The sequence below is a fragment of the Micropterus dolomieu genome, linkage group LG15, assembly GCF_021292245.1.
Source record: "Micropterus dolomieu isolate WLL.071019.BEF.003 ecotype Adirondacks linkage group LG15, ASM2129224v1, whole genome shotgun sequence".
In the NCBI taxonomy this organism is placed as follows: domain Eukaryota; kingdom Metazoa; phylum Chordata; class Actinopteri; order Centrarchiformes; family Centrarchidae; genus Micropterus; species Micropterus dolomieu.
The window spans coordinates 14,976,615-14,995,238 of record NC_060164.1 but is presented as its reverse complement, the minus strand read 5'-3'; the positions used below and the strand labels follow the sequence as shown (position 1 = coordinate 14,995,238).

Below are 18,624 nucleotides of genomic sequence, written 5' to 3'. Positions count from 1 at the left end.
ACGGCCAGCTCTAGGAAGGGTTCTGGTCGTCCCAAACGTCTTCCATTTGAGGATTATGGAGGCCACTGTGCTCTTAGGAACCTTAAGTGCAGCAGAAATTTTTTTGTAACCTTGGCCAGATCTGTGCCTTGCCACAATTCTGTCTCTGAGCTCTTCAGGCAGTTCCTTTGACCTCATGATTCTCATTTGCTCTGACATGCACTGTGAGCTGTAAGGTCTTATATAGACAGGTGTGTGGCTTTCCTAATCAAGTCCAATCAGTATAATCAAACACAGCTGGACTCAAATGAAGGTGTAGAACCATCTCAAGGATGATCAGAAGAAATAGACAGCACCTGAGTTAAATATGAGTGTCACGGCAAAGGGTCTGAATACTTATGACCATGTGATATTTCAGTTTTTCTTTTTTAATAAATTTGCAAAAATTTCTACATTTCTGTTTTTTTCTGTCAAGATGGGGTGCTGAGTGTACATTACTGAGAAATAAAATGAACTTTTTTGATTTTTGGAAAATGGCTGCAATGAAACAAAGAGTGAAAAATTTAAAGGGGTCTGAATACTTTCCGTACCCACTGTATCATGAAACAGGCTCCCAGAGCATGACCCTGCTCCTCCAAATGTCGGCTTTCATTTTTACAAGAAAGATTGTATCATAGTAAACAGACAGGGGACAGCGAGAGCGGAGGTTCAGGTCAGCGCGTATTTATTCAGAGACCTTTTAAAAACCCCTGCACATGTTTCTCCCCAGAAAAGTCTGGCACAAGCAGCCCTGCCAGGCACAGTGAGTAAACATATTAATCTTATAACTCTGGAGGGATCTGAGAAATGAAATGAGAAGAAGAAGAAGTCCTTATAGGGCTCACATGTCATGTCTGGCAAAGCAGAAGAGAACTTTGTAATAAAACTGTAAGGGCGAAAAACAGAAAGATAGCAGGCTTTGTGGCTTTTTCTAAGTTGAAAACGTCATGTCACTGATAATGGGAGCAAAGACCTGCCTTTTGTCTGTGAGAGGTTTGAGGGGGATGGGGTTCATTTGACCGAGGCAAGAACAGATGTCAGGATGACAGGAGGGCTTCCCTACACCCCTCCTTCACAGGCCAGCCACATTTTGCATCCACAGTCGCCATGGAAACCGCGCGCAAACCAGGAAAGAAACCCAAAATGCGCAAACATATGTGAAAAAGCACAAAGTTATAGTTAATGATACACGCTATTCAAAGGCAGCATTTGGCAGTCTAGTGGAACCCACAGAGCCAAAATTACAACTATTTTCCATGATGACAATTTATTTCATCTCGTCTCCAGCCCGCTTTCCGCATAGAAGTCCCGTGTGCGTCTGCGCCATAGGCAGCAGCCCGCAGGCTCATGTCGGGGTTTCATTTTCTCCGGCTGATTCACGAAAAATTACACAATTCCTCTGCCTAGGCTATTGGGCGGAATCTCCGGCAGCTTGACACGGACAGTGTGGCGTTTGCTGAAATCATAGGCGTGGTTTTGGATGGAGAAGATCCGTCTGCTCCCGCTGGGAGCCCCACCTGCCGTCACACCGCGTTTGTCACCGCGCCAGCTGGTAGGCTATTTTCCTGTGCTCGAGCCACTACACCGCGAATTTGATTAGACTTTTGTTTTTGTCACAGGGGATATTGGTTTTTCTTCCGGGGGTGTAGCATAGGTTAATTACAGCGCTGTGGACGTACGTGGCGCCCGGCTTAATCACCTCCAGAGCGGCGGCGGCGGCGCACGGCGCACGGCACTTTGCGGAGATAAACAGGAGCGGGCAGCGCGTCGCTTGGCCTCCAGGCAGCAGCAGAAACAGCAGTGGAAAAGGAAACGTAGCCGAGACCCTGGTTCATGTGCAGGGCTGTTCGACGCGCAGGTCGTGCCCGCAGCCGTTCGCAAGGATGGAAAATACACGCAAGACGCCCAAAAGATCGCCCTGGCTCGGCTTACTTTTAGTGGCGTCTGTTTTACTTGTAGTGGACAGCAAGAAACCCAGGCAGCCTCGCTGTCCCCCATCATGTACATGTACCAAAGATAACGCGCTGTGCGAAAGCGCAGGACTGATCCCTCGCAGCTTTCCCCCCGATGTCATATCACTGTAAGTCATATTTACTGTTGTTTTATAATGAATTCGTCACCAGTGCTTTCCATTGCAGAGCTTTACAAATGTAATATGTGTCTCCAGCCTATCTGCTGATTAAGACGTGTGGGCTTTTTCTGCTGCACTGTCATGTATATCCAAGGAACAGACTATAACTGTCCGTATGAGACAGTCTATGCTTTAAAGCTAATCAGTGTGTCTGTCTGTCGTGTCCACCACTCCTCCACAGATCATTCGTCAAGTCTGAATTCACTGAAATCCCGAAAGAGATCTTCATCCACACGCCTGCCCTGCATCTCCTGTGAGAAATCTCTGGAGCTTTTCGTTCTTCAGTCTTTATTGCATGCTGTCAGTCCCCAGTGAGGTGGTCAACGCCATGTTTAATGTTCAAGATACCCCCCGCTGACACTGCACATTATAACAGACTTGTTGTAGTCTATTGGTCGGAATAGGGAGCTCAAACAATAATCACTCTGGGCATTCATCCAAAGCTTAAAATGCATCTATTGTGAGCCAGACCTGGTTCCAGAATTAGCTTTACTTAAGGGGAATCCCTCCTTTTGAAGAGGGAATCCCCTGACTCTGGTCTCATGGGGTGAAGTATTGACTGAATCAAAACAAACATGTAAGACTGCAGGTATCCTAATAGAGCATTGATCCTTGTCTTTGATGTAGCTGGGTTACTGTTAAGAAGAAAGGTCCTCACCTTTCTTCTTAACAGTAACCCAGCTACCACAGGTCCATTTTCTGCTAAGGTGGGACAACAGCTTGTTATTATATAGGGCGTATATAATATGGATCTCTCTACACAGTCTCTTCACAGCCAACAACCTGGAATCTATAAACGAGGATGCTTTCCTTGGTCTTCCTCATCTGGAGTATCTGTGAGTAGATAATGCAAATTTATCTTGGAAGCTGTCTAAAAGACCACAGTCTCTCACTTCTTGTGCATTTATTAAACACCTTTTTCAGGTTCATCGAAAACAACCAAATCAAGTCGATTTCACCAAATGCTTTCCGTGGACTGAAAACCTTAGTGCACCTGTAAGTATAAACTGCATTTTTTTACTATACCGTGCAAAAAAATAGACGTATTGTTCATCAAAAATAGTACTAACAAGTAGATGAGGATGTGATTTTTAGTTGATTTTAATTTCAAATCGTATCACTGATTGTGCAGAAGCTTTCTGTTAGTTTGTATCAGTAGAAAGTGTTGTAATCTGTCTGCAGGTGCAGGCAAGCAATGCTCCAGTGAAATGCTGACAACGCTTATTACTCAACATTTACTGCTACACAGACATTTCTATTGACGCTGTGCAGCTGTTATTATGTTATTATATACTTAATAAAGTTAAGATGCCTAAGGCCCATTATATATATATATGTATACATATATATATATTGTTACAGATTTAGTAAGTAGTTCATTTAGTAACCAAGTAATCTCTTCAGTACTTCCTTGTCAGCAGAACATCAATGTTGAGTTTGCCTCACTAAAACCAAAATATCAAAAAAGTGGTGTTGGGCATGAACACAAGATGATGTCATGATATTTAAGATAAAGCTTGGAGAAAACTATGGAAATAAACTGCAACAACCTCCTCAACACTTTTCTCCCTCATTTTTGTGGCAGAGAAAGCTGTAAAATGGCTGAGAAGGCAGCTCTAAAAATAGCCTAACATTTCCTCAAACTTGCAATAAGCAATGTTCCTGCCTTCAGTCTGTAGGGTGGCCATACATACGTGCCACAGCAAGGTAACACTGCGTAACCACATCCACATGTAGGTTTTTATGATGAAGCACTGGAAGTCCTAATCTCACAAATAGCATGAAGAGGGAAGGTCAATTGAATAGATGACGAAACAAGAACAATAAGCCATATGTTTGATCAATTGTCAGGGAGCAGCTGCCATTGTTTTCTCTTTTTCAGGAGTCTGGCCTACAATAATCTGGAGACTCTGCCCAAAGACTTGTTCAAGGGCCTTGAGGCCTTGACGAAAGTGTAAGTATGAGTTTTAATCCTGCATTAGCTGGAAACAAAAAGATAGTGTTACATAACATAAAGTATTATGTATGCTATTATGAACAATGAGTTCTTCTATATATAGAACACTGCATCATTATTCCACTTCAGCCAAAGCATGAAAAATGTGTGGGTGGTACTTTTAACAGCATTAAAATTACATGCTGCAGTGAGGAAGAGAGATGGTTTGCCATCTATCACCCACTGAAGATGTTCACACCCTGTTGATATTAATGAGAGCACAGAGTGCAGCTGTGAGAGCCAGAGAGCAAAAGCCTGAAGTCATACTTCAGCGACTACAGCGTTAAATAATAATCCATTCAAAATGCTGGGAGTATTCCTGTTAGCTTTGGAGGGATTGGAAGTTAGTTTGGTGGTTTTGTCCCTTCAGAGACCTGCGAGGGAACCAGTTCACCTGTGACTGTAAACTGAAGTGGTTGGTGGAGTGGATATACAGCACCAACGCCACAGTGGATCAGATTTACTGTAAAGGCCCGGCCTCACAGCTGGACAAGAAGATCAACGATCTAGCGCCACAGTCCTTCGACTGTATCACCACAGGTGGAGTACAAGAAAATACTGGTGTTTTAATTCAACGTTTCTTACAATCATCACTGCTTCTCCTGACGATTTAATGCCATTTAAAGTGCATTTTTGTTTCTCTCACAGAGTTTGCTTCCTACCAGTCCCTGAAGTTTGAATCCATATCAGCGGAGTCATTTTCCTTTGAGAGTGACCAGTATGTGGTGTTTGCCCAGCCTTTCATTGGGAAATGCAGCTTTCTAGAGTGGGATCATGTGGAGATGGTCTTCAGAAACTTTGACGATATTGACAGTAAGTAAAAATCATTTCAAATATATTTTAATGTGGTTGTGAATGAGTTTAAAAGGAAGGGGTTAGATTGGAAGAGTAACCACTAGATGGAGACAACACAAAGGGACACTGGATTGTTTTTATCCTTTCTTTATCTTCACCAGGCACATCCACGGTGATTTGCAAACCTCTGGTCATCGACAACCAGCTCTTTATCATTGTGGCTCAGCTGTTTGGTGGCTCGCACATCTATAAGCGTGACACCTCTGCAAACAAATTCATCAAGCTCCAAGGCATTGACATCCTCAAAATCCGAAAACCAAACGATGTGGAGACGTTTCGCATCGACGGAGAATCCTTCTTCATCATAGCCGACAGCTCCAAGGCCGGTTCCACCACCATCTACAAGTGGAATGGTAATGGCTTCTACTCTCACCAATCGCTCCACCCGTGGTACCGGGATACCGATGTGGAGTACATGGAGATCTCCTCCAAACCTCACCTGATACTCTCCAGCAGCTCCCAGAGGCCGGTCATTTACCAGTGGAACAAAGGCACCAAGCTGTTTGACAGACGCACAGACATCCCCGAGATGGAGGACGTCTATGCTGTGAAGCATTTTCAGGTCAAATCAGACCTCTTCATCTGTCTGACACGCTTCATTGGCGACTCCAAAGTGATGCGCTGGGACGGGGCCCTCTTCAGAGAATTGCAGACCATGCCCTCGCGTGGCTCCATGGTGTTCCAGCCCTTCTCTATGGGCAGCTGGCAGTATGCCATCCTGGGCAGCGATTACTCTTTCACTCAGGTGTACCGCTGGGATGCCAAGAAGGGCGAGTTTGTCCATTTCCAGGAGGTGAACATCCAGGCGCCAAGGGCCTTCTCTCCAGTCTCCATAGACAACCGGCAATTCCTGCTGGCCTCAAGCTTCAAAGGGAAAACTCAGATATATGAGCACCTGGTCATTGATCTGAGCAACTAAGCGATGGTTTTGACTGGTTGGCTGGTTATTTGGGTGGTTTCTGTGTTAAGAGATTGCAGCAGATCCACTGCTGAACAACACTGAAAAGGATTATCAGTCGATCCTAACTTGAGCAAGGCAGGCATTGCCCGTTTCTTTTGTTAAAATCTCCCATTGAAATCAGTGCATGACAGTGCAAGATAAATGCATGCATCTCAACCAAATACATTTGGCTGAGATGCATTTCGAGGTCAATGCATGCCTCTCAAGTTAGGATTAGTCCCAATATGTTGTCAAGACATGCATGACCATGGCCTTACACAGGTCGTCTCATACTGATGAATGCAGCATCCATGCTCATTAATCCATTAAATCTTGCGAGGTTATTTTAATTTTTTTGTTCAGCTTTTCATGTGACTCTGCGATGTTTATACATTTGTAATCTCATATTTATCTACAGAAAGTAATACTGAAATGGTACTTTTTAACCTGTTAACGTGTTTAACTGAACAAATCTGCCAAAACGAAATGTTTACAAATTTTTCTGTCTTTCCACTTGTATGCTAAAAAAAGATTTGTAAATGAAGCTTTTGTAAGTTTAAGAGGGACCACAACAGTTACATGCATATTTGTTTATAATTTGGAAAATATCAACAGAAATCTTGCGTGAGACTCTACCTGTAAATCCTTACTTACATTTTTAGCATTACTGGTTTATAATGTTTTAAGAAGTATTGAAATCACAGTTTTTCATATCAAGTATTGAAAACCTTTTGGGCAGACTTGGAACTATTTTCACACACTTTAAAGGAACTGAAATGGAAAACTGAGGATATTGTTCATAATGCTTTACCTTTGACTAACATGTCTGCAAAACGTCAATTGTGTCATGATTAGGATTACATTACTGACTAATTTCATGCTATTTAGAGTCAATAAAGGTTTACATTAATAGCTGTTCCATCTCATCTGCGCTCCTTGCTGGCACTTTGTAGCACGACATCGCAACCTGGTGCTCAAAGCTAAACAACACACATCTACTTCATTGCTTTAGGGAAACTGTCATCTTGAAGTTAGTTGTGTATTTCAGATTAGAGAAATAAAATAAAATAAATACAAACAAATAAAATCCTTTTTATTTTCTCCAACAAAGTGCACGCCTCAATTCTACAAAGCAGCACATTACAATGTAATGGAATAAATACAATAAATCCGCTGAATTTAAAAAAAAAAAAAAAAAAAACACAAGCAAGGAGAAACAAGTACCTGCATAATGACACTGGTGGCAGGACTAAATCAGGCTCTTTAGAAAGGCCCCGCGAGACAAACTGCTTCTTTCAAGGTGATTGTTTGACTGGTCGTGCATCTTCAGTCCTTTGGTCCTCCGCTTTCTGAAGTAAACCAATTTAAACCTGCTTTTTTTTTGTAATTGAGGACTACAAAACTATCACGAAAGAAATACAGGTGCATACTCTCATGTTCATACACATCACCCTGGAAAACTTGTGCAATTGCAGCAGGATCTCCAAATCACCTACCTACTGCTGAGAGAAAATAAAGTGAACACAATTTCAGTTTTAACTGAAGTTACTACTCAAGTCTATGTGGTGCAACTTAGTGTTTTTTTTCCCCGTAGGCAAATAAAATATAACATAAAAGGCAAGGGAGCACATCCCTTAATATTCAACAAAATAATTTAGTGCTCTTTAAATAAAATTAAAAACACTATTTTCATATGGTGGCTCTTAAAAAAAGGAATTAAAAAAACTCACAGACTGAAAGGATAATGCTTTAAGAGACATCAATTATATTAGGAAAGAACTCAAATCCCATGAAAAAAGACAATAAAATTCTGTACAGAACGTAAAATCAATATACAATACAGTACCTGCAGATGTTATGCATACAGTACAATTCTCTTTTTACATAGTTTTAGCATGGGCTCCAGCCTGCTCTATATACTGACTTAACACAGGTGGAAAAGCGGCTATTTTAGCTTTCAGTAATTTTAATGGTTATTCAGCAAGGAGAATAGAGCTCGTTGTAGGCGTTTAGAAAAAGAGATTGAAAACATTATTGCAGGATGGTCATTTTCATTTGCATACTGCATGTGTTAAATGAATGTGTCCTATGATGAGGAGCAGCGGGCTGATAAGAGAGACAGAGGGCCGGACAGGGGGAAAAAAAGGAAAGGTGTTTAGCTGTTTTTGCTATCTCTCCGTCACAGAGGTCAAACCTTGCGATTTCTCTCGCATTTCTCTGATCCACTACCCTGTACAGTACATTCGTGGCCAGTATTGCACGTTACCAGCCAAGTCCACACTGATTCTGCGTGGTGAGGACCTTCAGTGCTGAATTTTGTCCTGTAAGTCAACACTAATCCAGTGATGAGATGAGACCATAAACCGAGCTCACCAAGACTGACGGTGACTCCATCTGCTGTCACAGTTTGAGCTCATTGGCAATTTTGCAGGCGATATTCTTAAAGGCGATGGACGTGCCCGATATCCTCTTGAAGCGCACACCGTTGAGTGAAAGGCGGGGCAGCTTGCACACCTCCATCTCCCATTGGACCAGGTTGTCCTGGCGAGCGTCGCCGTGGACACAGAAAAGCAGGAAGCGCTCGCGCTGCTCGTAATCGCAGCTGTTGGCGTCCAGAACCTTTCGGATTTCCCTCATCATCTCAGCTGGCTCCATGGAGGAAGTGGTCTTCATGCTCCAGGTGAAACGCAGCGAGCGGGGCTTGGAGTCCCGACTGCCGTCCTCCTTTGTATCGCCTGACACACTTCTACAACAAGAAGAAAGACAGAAAAAGCAGAAAAAGAAGTGAAGAGAGACGTTGAAGGAAGCAGAGGTCGGTTACTATCCATGAAATCTACGTGTCAAAATCTCACCTTGGTGTTTCTGTCCTGGCACTGGCCTCTCCCTCACTAGGCACCCTGAAATAAACCAGGAAGACACTGTTACTCTCACAAGCTGACGTCAACATGGGTTCCCACCACCAACACCACCCCCATCATCACTGGACACAGAGAGGGTTGTCAGGCATCATGCCAGGAAAGAATCCAGTCCTGGGTATCAGGGTTCAGCACACAATAAGGTGAGTGTGACTTCTTGAGGCACGTACTATTGTAGCTCCTTCACAATAACCAAATGCATCATCCCGTCTACTGCACGCTACCTTTCCTTAATCCCCACTGATCTGTAAGGAGTGAAAAAGTGGCTCTTAATCTTTGATTCGGCCTCCATAATTTCATCTTTTATCTTAAGCTCAGCATGAAGACGGGGGAGAGTAAGGAGAGGAAAGCCAGCAACTTGAGAAGCAGATATCATGGCTTAGTACAGGAAAAGCTGGTGAGCCGTGAGGTTTGCTCTCGAGGCAGCGGACACAAAGGGGAGGAAGTACACGGCATAACAACGGATTCAATAGGCAAGGATGTGGTGTAGTGGGCAAGTACTTAAAGGGTTAAGGAAACATAGGCGAAGGTCATAGTGGAGAGGTTTGTGGGGCTTTCTTTGACAAGGGGGACAGGTGCAGCAAGCGTGTTCTCCTACCTCCGGGTCGACCTGAAAGACAGAGCTCTATGCGGGGAGAAAAGGAGAGAAAGCTGTGAGCCTCTACCAGATGGGCCAGCATGAAGGTGACACAAGGAGCTAACTCATGTATGGATGAGGAGGTTCTATCTTTTGCTTGTCTTACTAACAGCAAGGAGTAATGGTATGGATGTATAATAAGCTCACTAAGGATTGGGAATAGATAAGAGAATGTATTTATTTTAAAGAGGCAGGGAGAGTGTGTGAGGCTTTCTTTATTTTCACTATCTAAAGAGATGTAAACTTTATATCTCTAAAAAAACTTTATATCTCTTTAGATAGAGGTTTAGGGGAATTTACTATTTTTAGGCTTAACCAGAGACAAACAAATTCATGGATGATTTTAAAGGTAAATGGAATCTCTCAACTTAGGGAGTGACAGCTACTCGATCCCCACTGAGAATGTAATAGTACGCAATAGCCATTTTTAGCCATTAGTCGAAATTTCAAATACCTGAAGAAAACAAAAAAACTATTCCAACCCACGTCAGCTGTCAACATTAACATACTAAACTAAAATAGTGACCATGGTCCACGTTATACCTGCCACACGTCAGCATGATAGCATTGTTAATTCGAGCATGTTAGCATGCTGATGTTAGCTCAAATTTATGTGTTGCTAAAGTGCAGCCTCACAGAGCTGCTAGAATGGCTGTAGTCCTGTTTCATACTGTTTCGAATACATAGTAAAGTAAAATGAAGATATCAGAATAAGATATTAAGCATATTAAGATTCATGTTGTGTGCGCATATACAGAGAATGTCTATATAAAGTAGCAGATCAGCAGATGCAATACAGTAAAAATGTTATTTACAAGACTTAGTTTGACCAGTCGTCCACCTTTGAAGAAGTCTAAATTGGCATTTCCCAAATTTGAACGAGCTAGTACTTTATCAAACTCACATTCAGTATGATTAGTAATCAAGATCATTGACTATTTTTACCATCTAACAAACCTTTCGACAGCATGCAGAGACATAAACCGGCATCCACAAGTTTATTGGACTAAGCAGGAAAAGAACAACATTTTTTTTACCCTTTCTACCCTTTTACAATTTCATAAAGCAGCACACTTTGGCTTTTTATGCCCGGGGGGTTTTGAGACAGCTGAGACTAAATGTTTGCAACTTCAACTTGCATTTCACAATCCCTGACAAAGGTAATGTGAATACCTTAACTATTCGGTGTTAGGTGCAAGAAGTGTTGGTTACAACCTGGCGCTGGATTTACTAAAATCCTGAGTAAAGACTACTAAATTGTGTGTGCATTCTAAAATATTGCACGTGCAATTTAGTTCCTGTTATGGGTGAACAACTAAGAATTATTGCGTAGATGACAACAGGAGGAAACACAATGTGCAGTATTTAAATGAGGGTTTTGCGTGTTTTAATGGTTTCCGTCATGAGAGTAGGGAGGGAAAGCAGCCACTGCATAAAAATCTCAGTTTGTTTCATTCAGTGCATCCTGAGTATGTGGAAATCGTATGTACCTGCCCATCCTGCCTGAGAGTGCACTAAGTACTTGGGACAGCACACCTGAAAAACTGCTTTGGCAAACCCCAGCAGAAACAGCTATCCTGTATACCCCAACGCCCCATTCCCTCTCTGATACCTACAATGGGTTGTGTCGCTGTAACACCAGCGCGCTGTGAACAGTTTGGGATCATTTCCTCTGACTGGATGGATTTTACGCGTGATCCATGCACTAGGGCAGCTGGGGGCTCTCCGAAGCGTCACGCAACTTTCTAAATTCTTCCACCTCACGGAGAAAAGAAGTCAGGTTGAAACGAAATTTGCTTTATTGGCATGAATGTTAATACAACAGTATTGCCAAAGCTTTAAGGAAAATACAAAAACACAATTCCATTAATATAGTTAATCGAATAAATAAAATTATTGTATTTCTATATATTGGATATAGAATAATATTATCTAATATTGTTAATTTCTGTATGTCTTCTTTCATTATGGCTGTGTCAACTCGCAAAGATAACAGCAGCCATCTCTGCGCAACATTTGGCGGTTTGCACCTTCCTTTCAAACGTATTAAATACAGAGGCTGTTACACTCACACGAAATTGCTTTTAAGCTTGTTAGATCACATTGCGTGTAGTAAATAAATGTATTTACATGTTACCCTCCCATTACTTTGCACAATAAAATTCAAATGCCCCAAATTGTATAATCATTAAGGCGAAAGTAGTAAATGAACAGGTGCACTTTTCACATTTGAAATACCTCATTCTGCGTGCACACCGTAGATCAGCTTACATGTTAGCTGGTGATATCAAGTTTGCACACGTTTTTGCTTACACGAACCTTTAGTAAATCTGGCCCCTAGAGTATCATGAGCAGCCGTTTGTCCTTCACTGACCTGCGGACAAACTTGGAGGTGATCTTGCTGATGATCCCAGTGGAGGTGCCCCTGCGTTGCTGAGCAAGAGCCCCCGTATCATGGGACAGTGTGGGTGAAGCCGGGGGGCCGTTGTAGGTAGCGCTGCGCCGGTCTCTAAGCTGAGCTCCATGGAAGGTGCTGCGACTGGTGGTACCGCGGGGGAAGCGGTTCTTCTCTGGGGTGCTAATACTGTGTGCAGAAGGAGAGGTGGAGGGACCCCGAGGAGAGGAGCTACAACATATAATTATTGGAGAGATCACTATATTTGTCAAAAGATTTAGTATATCAGCATGCTCACTTTATATGCTGTAATTTAGAGGTAAATTAAAGCTCACCTGGCTTTAAGCTCTGTGTTGTCTTCAATGGGGGGCAGTGTGCTTTTTGAAGGATGCCCTGACGATGACATGGACTTGGTGTGACGAGGTCGTGTGGCGCTAATTGCAGTGGATGGGGTGCTCCCTGACACCTCAGTTAAACTGGGGACCAAGGATGATGAGATTTCACCAAAACTTGCTCATTTGTATAATGGGGTTTGTATTATTATTGGCTTGGACAAGAAAACACAGAACATGATCTCACCCTGTAATTAACTATCAATGTGTTTGCGTTTACCTGCTGTCTTTGCCATTGGGAATGGGTGTATAGCGATCAGTAGAGGATCGTTCACACACATATGTGTTCCTGCGAGTCATTGATCCATTAGTCTGTTAAAGGAAAGAGAGTCCAAAAAACATGTTAAAGCATTTTAGACTGAGCATTAATGAAGCCTGGTCACTCATAGAGTGAAAACTAGAACGCACCCAAATGTTTATTTTGTCTTCAATATCCATTTTTTAAACATTATGGACCCACCTGCACCCATTTGTTTATGTGCATGTAGTGTATGGGGACATGTGTGAGCAACTGTGTCCTCCACTTCCTCACCCCGACAGCACTCGTAGTTTTCTTCCTCTCCTGCACTCCCAGTGGTGAAGCGGGAACGTCTCCTTTCGAAGTGCTGAGCTCCAGCCGGCGTGCTCCGTCCCACTCCTCCCTATGGTCGCTTTCCACACTCAGAGCTTGGCCGCGCTTTGTATACGACACCGCCGGGGGCACAGATGGACCAACTAGGAGAGACACACATATGAGAACATGCTCACACACTTTCCACCAAATATGCGATAATTTCTACAGCTTCAATATCAGGATGCTTTAAACAAAAAAGAACAGACAAAGACGGGGTCTTCGTTACAATAGCATCAAGCAAAGCCAGTTAAAGCCAGGTTTCAGACATCATACAGTCTATCCAGTATAAAACTCTGCAACATCACTTTGTTTAATAAGTTGTACAGCAATAGAAGCCAAGGTGAACAGGTACAAAGCAAAGCTGTTCCCTCCTCATGCTTTGAGGTGCTGTTCCTGAGGGAGCTGCAGGAAGGCAGCCAGCCAGCCAGAAGACGGCGCCAGACACAATGGCCCCACATGACACAGGAGGAACCTGCTACACAACCGCAGCAGTGTTGAGGTTGAGTCACTGATTTGTACAATAAAATAAACTGATTATGAAAATTAACAACATTTAGCAAACAAAAAAGTTAGTTTAGGTTTGATGTACACCTCTGTTTATCCATAACAGTTGGTCAATTGTGAAGGAATGAAATAGGCTTTATTTATCATTCCTAAGAGGAAGACTTTACTTTACTAAAGCTTTATTCAGCCATATAAGAGCATCAGTGGAGCTGGTAGTACTCTAGTGTATTGCTCAGATGCACATCAGCAGGATGGATACTGGTATCTGATTATTGGCCAATCGTCAGTGACTGAGAGCAACTTCCCCCTACACAGCACGCAGCCAGCATCAATCTCAGAGCTGGGAAGGACGGGGTTACTTTACTTGGCTTTTCTACGACACCACCACCACCACCATCATCATCCCCACCATGATCACTGTAGCGGCGCTGCTTCTGATTGGCCGAGATGCTGCGTGTGACCTTGGGATGGGCGGGAGAAATGCTGGAGCTGCTGTTGATGTCACTGGTCGGTCGCTGTCGCTGACCAAGGATGCTGTTGGTCAGGGGCTCGCTCCCCTCGAACTGAGATATAGAGACACAGGATGAGGGATTATGGTCACATGACATAATGCTGGTGATGATGTCAGGCTGATGTAAGTCACACAAACTCACCTCTGGAGCTTTTCTGCCCAACAGCAGGTAGGTGGCCATGACATCGTCGTACTTCTGAGCATGTAAAGAGTCTGTGATCTCATCTTTAGGGAAGCCCATCGTCACCATGAGCTCTGTTGGCGGATGGAAGTCACCATAAATCAGAGTCAGTGTATTGGACATGATATTAAGAGTGACATCTACACACACGCACACACACACACGTACACACCTATTCTGGATGAATCGCTAAAGTCCGCCTCAGGCTCGATGTAAGGCTTTAGCTCCTCCTCCTCATGACCCACATTCATCCAATGATCTTTCATGATTTGCTAACAAAGAAACAAAGACAGTTAGAACTCATGTATGTCCAATTAGCTCATCTGCAATTCAGTCATTAATCTCTTAATGACACATAATTAATCATTACTCATGTCTGTTAATTGTACAACACAACAGTTAAGTGCAAAGCAAATGACACAAGACATATGAGAAAAGGACCACTTCTTTATGAAATCCTTTTGATCACAAGTTTAGCGGGGGCTGTACAGTGTGATTTGTTATTATTGGCATAGAAATCTTTACTATTGAACACCCTGTTTCTGAGCATAGTGGTGGTATTGACTCTGAACAGACTGAGTGTGAATTGAACTGACAACAATATAATGTTTGCAAATGAGAAACAAGCTACAACCACTTTGGTTTTATTTGTTACAACGCTTCAACAAAGAATTGTGCAAGACCACTCATTGATCTCAGATGAATAATGTTTCCAAATCTCTGTCTGACAGACTGTTCTATTGTTGTTGCTTTCAGATGACGCACAGCTATCTTGCTCCGAATCATTAGGACTGTCTGTTTGACTGCAAGCAGGCTGCAGTGCAAAACATTTCTGAACAGAGAGCAAATAACCGTGAAGATGCAACAATGCAAACGGCGGTAATACCTCCAAACTGCCTCGTTTGACAGGGTTGAGCACGAGTAGTTTCTTCAGCAGGTTTTCACAGTCTGTGGACATGTAGAAAGGAATACGGTACTTTCCCCGCAGGACCCTCTCCCTTAGCTCCTACACACCAAGCCACCGACACACAGAGATGAAATCAAATGAGAAATTAGAAACAAAAATTAGCAACAAAAGAGCAGTGAACCAAACCATAAAAACAACATTACTGCTGTTATGGTGGACATGTGTGACTATACTCATCCAGCAGACATGAAGCAACACCACTATTCATTTGGAGTCATGATAAAATACTCACTATTTTAGCTTCTTTTGTCCTCTTGAGGGAAATATCTGAGTATTAACCTGCTAAATACTTCATAATATTCACTATCTAGTTGCTAACTTTCTCTGCCTGCAGTTAAGTGCTTGCAGTGGGTTTATGAGAGCAATTTGGCTAAAAACAGCTGCCTGTCGTGGCTGAATTAAAAATGACCAAAATGTAGAATATTTCTGTTTTTTCTTGACCTGTTGGATTCTCTGCAGCTTCAAGAAAATATTCCAAAACAGCTGCATTATTATTCAGGGTGGATGAGTCTCTACAATGTCAACAATAGACACAGCAAATTCCACTCTTCAAGTAACCCAATTTTGGTTTGACACATGTAAACATCCTAACACAGTTAGAATAGCCTGACTTCACAAGCACTTATAAGAAACAAGGTTGTTGCATTTCACTTTAAACTTTTCATTTATTTAGCCTTTTCTGTTTATGTCAATTCATACTCAAACAGAATTATTCTTATATTTTTGATTAATAAAAAATGTCTCAGAGAAGCATTTATTATTTTTTTTACTATTACAATCCATTTCCCCTTTCTACAGCAGTGTCTGCCTCCTTTCATACTTCGTTTTGGAGTCTGTGTGTTTCAAAGGAGCTAGGATGTACAACGTGTCATCCGAATAGGTCTAAAGGCAAAAGTGTTTAAACCTTTTCTGAACCACACTTGAAAGTAGCACACAAAAAACTGTCATCAAAGAGGTGGGTAGAAACGCTACACATTTAGGGCCAGTCTCAAAATTCAAACCCAATCACATTTCTGCAGACCTGTATTAGTTATGTGATTGTGGGACTGTAGGTGGCAAAGGGGGTTTCAAACTATATAAAGGTACAATCACATTAATCTTGCGTGATCTCACAATTGCAATGTGGGTAATGAAAATATAGTATATAGCAGAGTGATCACAAGCTTAATATGGGAGCAATGATACAGTACAGTTTATATACTAAACATTGTGATGAAACTCGTGTTAAAAATAACTTCTAAACCCAGAGCTTCAGTGTGTCTTCTGGCATAGTCAAAGTTGAATAAAGGTGAATCTGACCTGCGAGTCCCCGTAGCCGGCTGGGGATCTAGCTTGAATTTGTCCGACAGAACAATGAATTTGCGGAAGAGTAATGTGACCATATCTTTCGATTCAACAACTTCATTCGGTACCCTTTATCGATATGTATCGGTATGTTTGCAAGAGGTAAAAAGCAATGACGTGTTAACGGCTTTAACAAGTATGGCTAATCAGAAGGTACAGTATCAAAGTTTAATTTATTATTCTGTGTATTTAAACATAGCTAATGACAGATTAAGTGCACACCTTTAGGTTCTGTCCATCAAAGGGCAGTGATCCGCTGACCAGTGTGTAGAGGATGACCCCAAGGCTCCAGACATCCACTTCTGGTCCATCGTACTTCTTTCCCTGGAAGAGCTCTGGAGCAGCGTACGGCGGGGAGCCGCAGAAAGTGTCCAGCTTACTGCCCACAGTGAACTCATTACTGAAGCCAAAGTCGGCTATCTTGATGTTCATATCTGCATCTAACAAAAGGTTCTCTGCCTGAAGTGAGGAGAGAGATCATAATGTGGATTGTCAAGGTCAAACACATGCCAGATATGGACACTGCTGAGGAGAAATCAGACATCAGAGAGTATCAGAGAGAGTAAGAGTTTAGATCCTCACCTTTAGATCCCTGTGTACTATCCTCCTCTGGTGACAATACTGCACTGCAGACACAATCTGAAATGCAAACACACACACATCATAGGTCACTACAGGTACACTTCTTAAAACAGTAATTACATAGGTCTTTACACAAAGATCTAAAATAGAAGAGACAGAAGTAGAGATGTATAAAAAAAATGAATAAATTATATAGAAGACATACATACAAACATGGAGACAACAAGCACTATAGGGTTGCTATTAACAATTGTTTTCATTAATCTGTTGATTAATTGTTCAGTCTATAGAAAGGTATTTCTTTTATAACTGAAAATGTGGTCATAATCCTCATCAAGCAAACAGCTTAGTCAAACCCAAATTCCTTATTTAGATTCACTGTCAAACAACTTGCTGATGGATCATGGCTAACATTTGCTAACATCCTCTATATTGTTAATGGCTAATAAAAGTTAAATAGATTTACAGGAAGACAGGGGGCATGACAGGAAATGTTTGAGCATAACTGGGTTGTAATCTTGATCTGAGATTTATGAACTGCATTTGTTAATTTTGTGATTTTTCAGGACCAAAATGTCTCTGTAATGCTGTGACACAAAAGTGGCAGTTGACATGGAAATTTCACCAACATATGCAAGAATAGCTACATCAATGAAACACACTGCTCTTCGACAGATGCCACCCACCTGCCTGCACACACATGAACAGTACTACCTTTCTGAATGTTGATCTATCTGTACTGTGACTGTACTCACAGCCACACAAACTGCCCACACTGTGTCAGTCACAGTTCCTCTGAGTCATCCAAGACCACAAATGAGGGATTTTAAATATGAACATAGTGGATGAGGCAGAACTGGTTTATCAAGAATCTTTTGCTCATGCTAAATTGAATAAAAAAATTTTTTTAAGAAAGACACAAATGTTCTAATCCTGTTTATTTTCATGGTATAAGTAAGCATGAAAGAGGTTGCTAAATCCATAAACTGTTGCAGGCTTATTGCTCTTGTAGCACCACTAGGTGTCAGAGCAGCATCTATAAGGAAGTTGTTCTCAACCCTCTTGTTCTCTCAGGCCAAGCTATCTGTGCTCCATCTTTCCTCTGCAGTCGGTGACGAAGCTTGATCTTTGGTGCATGCAGCCTTCCCTTTGAAAACATTAATGGAATGACGACAGAGGTGCAAAAACTGCGATGTTGATGACTCACCTGTCTGAACTTGGCCCTGGCCTCCTTCTCCTTCATTCTGCCATGAGCCACTAGATAATCAAATACCTCTCCTTCAGTAGAGAGAGGAAATATAACATTAATCAGTATAATAAGTATATTCTCACAATTTTATATAATACAAGGCCTTTATTTGTCCCCTAGGTGTGATTTTTTGTACTTGCATAGTTTTACAGATTTGTAAATATGAAGTTTTTTCCTTATTAAACGTTTTTTTGTGGAAATTAGTGTTGTAGTACTCGAGACTGGTCTTTTTGATGGTCTTGGTCTCGTCTTGGACTCGACTGCATTTGTACTCTGTCTTGTCTCGGTTTCGGACATTGAGAAATAGCTTTTGCATTGTGTGTTTTATTTGTCAACATCCTAACTTTGATTGGATGTAAAACTTATTGCTTCAAATGTTACCCTTAACGACTGT

General features: G+C 42.0%; 2 protein-coding genes across 3 annotated transcripts in view; one reads left to right on the top strand and one right to left on the bottom strand.

Moving 5' to 3' along the window:
- The first annotated feature begins 1,359 nt into the window (after positions 1-1,359).
- On the top strand, positions 1,360-6,855 carry LOC123983933 (leucine-rich glioma-inactivated protein 1-like). Its single transcript, XM_046070382.1, has 8 exons — positions 1,360-2,098; positions 2,331-2,402; positions 2,914-2,985; positions 3,074-3,145; positions 4,032-4,103; positions 4,516-4,685; positions 4,794-4,958; positions 5,102-6,855. Exons 1-8 carry the CDS (start codon positions 1,902-1,904, stop codon positions 5,917-5,919), a joined length of 1,638 nt encoding a protein of 545 aa, XP_045926338.1. The 5' UTR covers positions 1,360-1,901; the 3' UTR covers positions 5,920-6,855.
- Positions 6,856-7,012: 157 nt separating this feature from the next.
- The window catches only part of LOC123983932 (serine/threonine-protein kinase MARK1-like), a 33,164-nt gene continuing 21,552 nt past the window's right edge, over positions 7,013-18,624 (bottom strand). The window contains exons 6-18 of one of the 2 annotated variants that reach the window (XM_046070379.1): positions 18,189-18,259; positions 16,982-17,038; positions 16,622-16,858; positions 14,975-15,094; positions 14,261-14,360; positions 14,050-14,162; positions 13,761-13,959; positions 12,812-12,993; positions 12,500-12,591; positions 12,223-12,363; positions 11,867-12,118; positions 8,793-8,837; positions 7,013-8,686 (exon numbers count right to left, since the gene is read on the bottom strand). In XM_046070379.1, coding sequence (XP_045926335.1) covers positions 8,341-8,686; positions 8,793-8,837; positions 11,867-12,118; positions 12,223-12,363; positions 12,500-12,591; positions 12,812-12,993; positions 13,761-13,959; positions 14,050-14,162; positions 14,261-14,360; positions 14,975-15,094; positions 16,622-16,858; positions 16,982-17,038; positions 18,189-18,259 — 1,955 coding nt within the window. In that variant the 3' untranslated portion in view covers positions 7,013-8,340. The remainder of the gene's footprint in view (positions 8,687-8,792; positions 8,838-11,866; positions 12,119-12,222; positions 12,364-12,499; positions 12,592-12,811; positions 12,994-13,760; positions 13,960-14,049; positions 14,163-14,260; positions 14,361-14,974; positions 15,095-16,621; positions 16,859-16,981; positions 17,039-18,188; positions 18,260-18,624) is intronic. The other variant, XM_046070381.1, reaches the window with a different exon arrangement.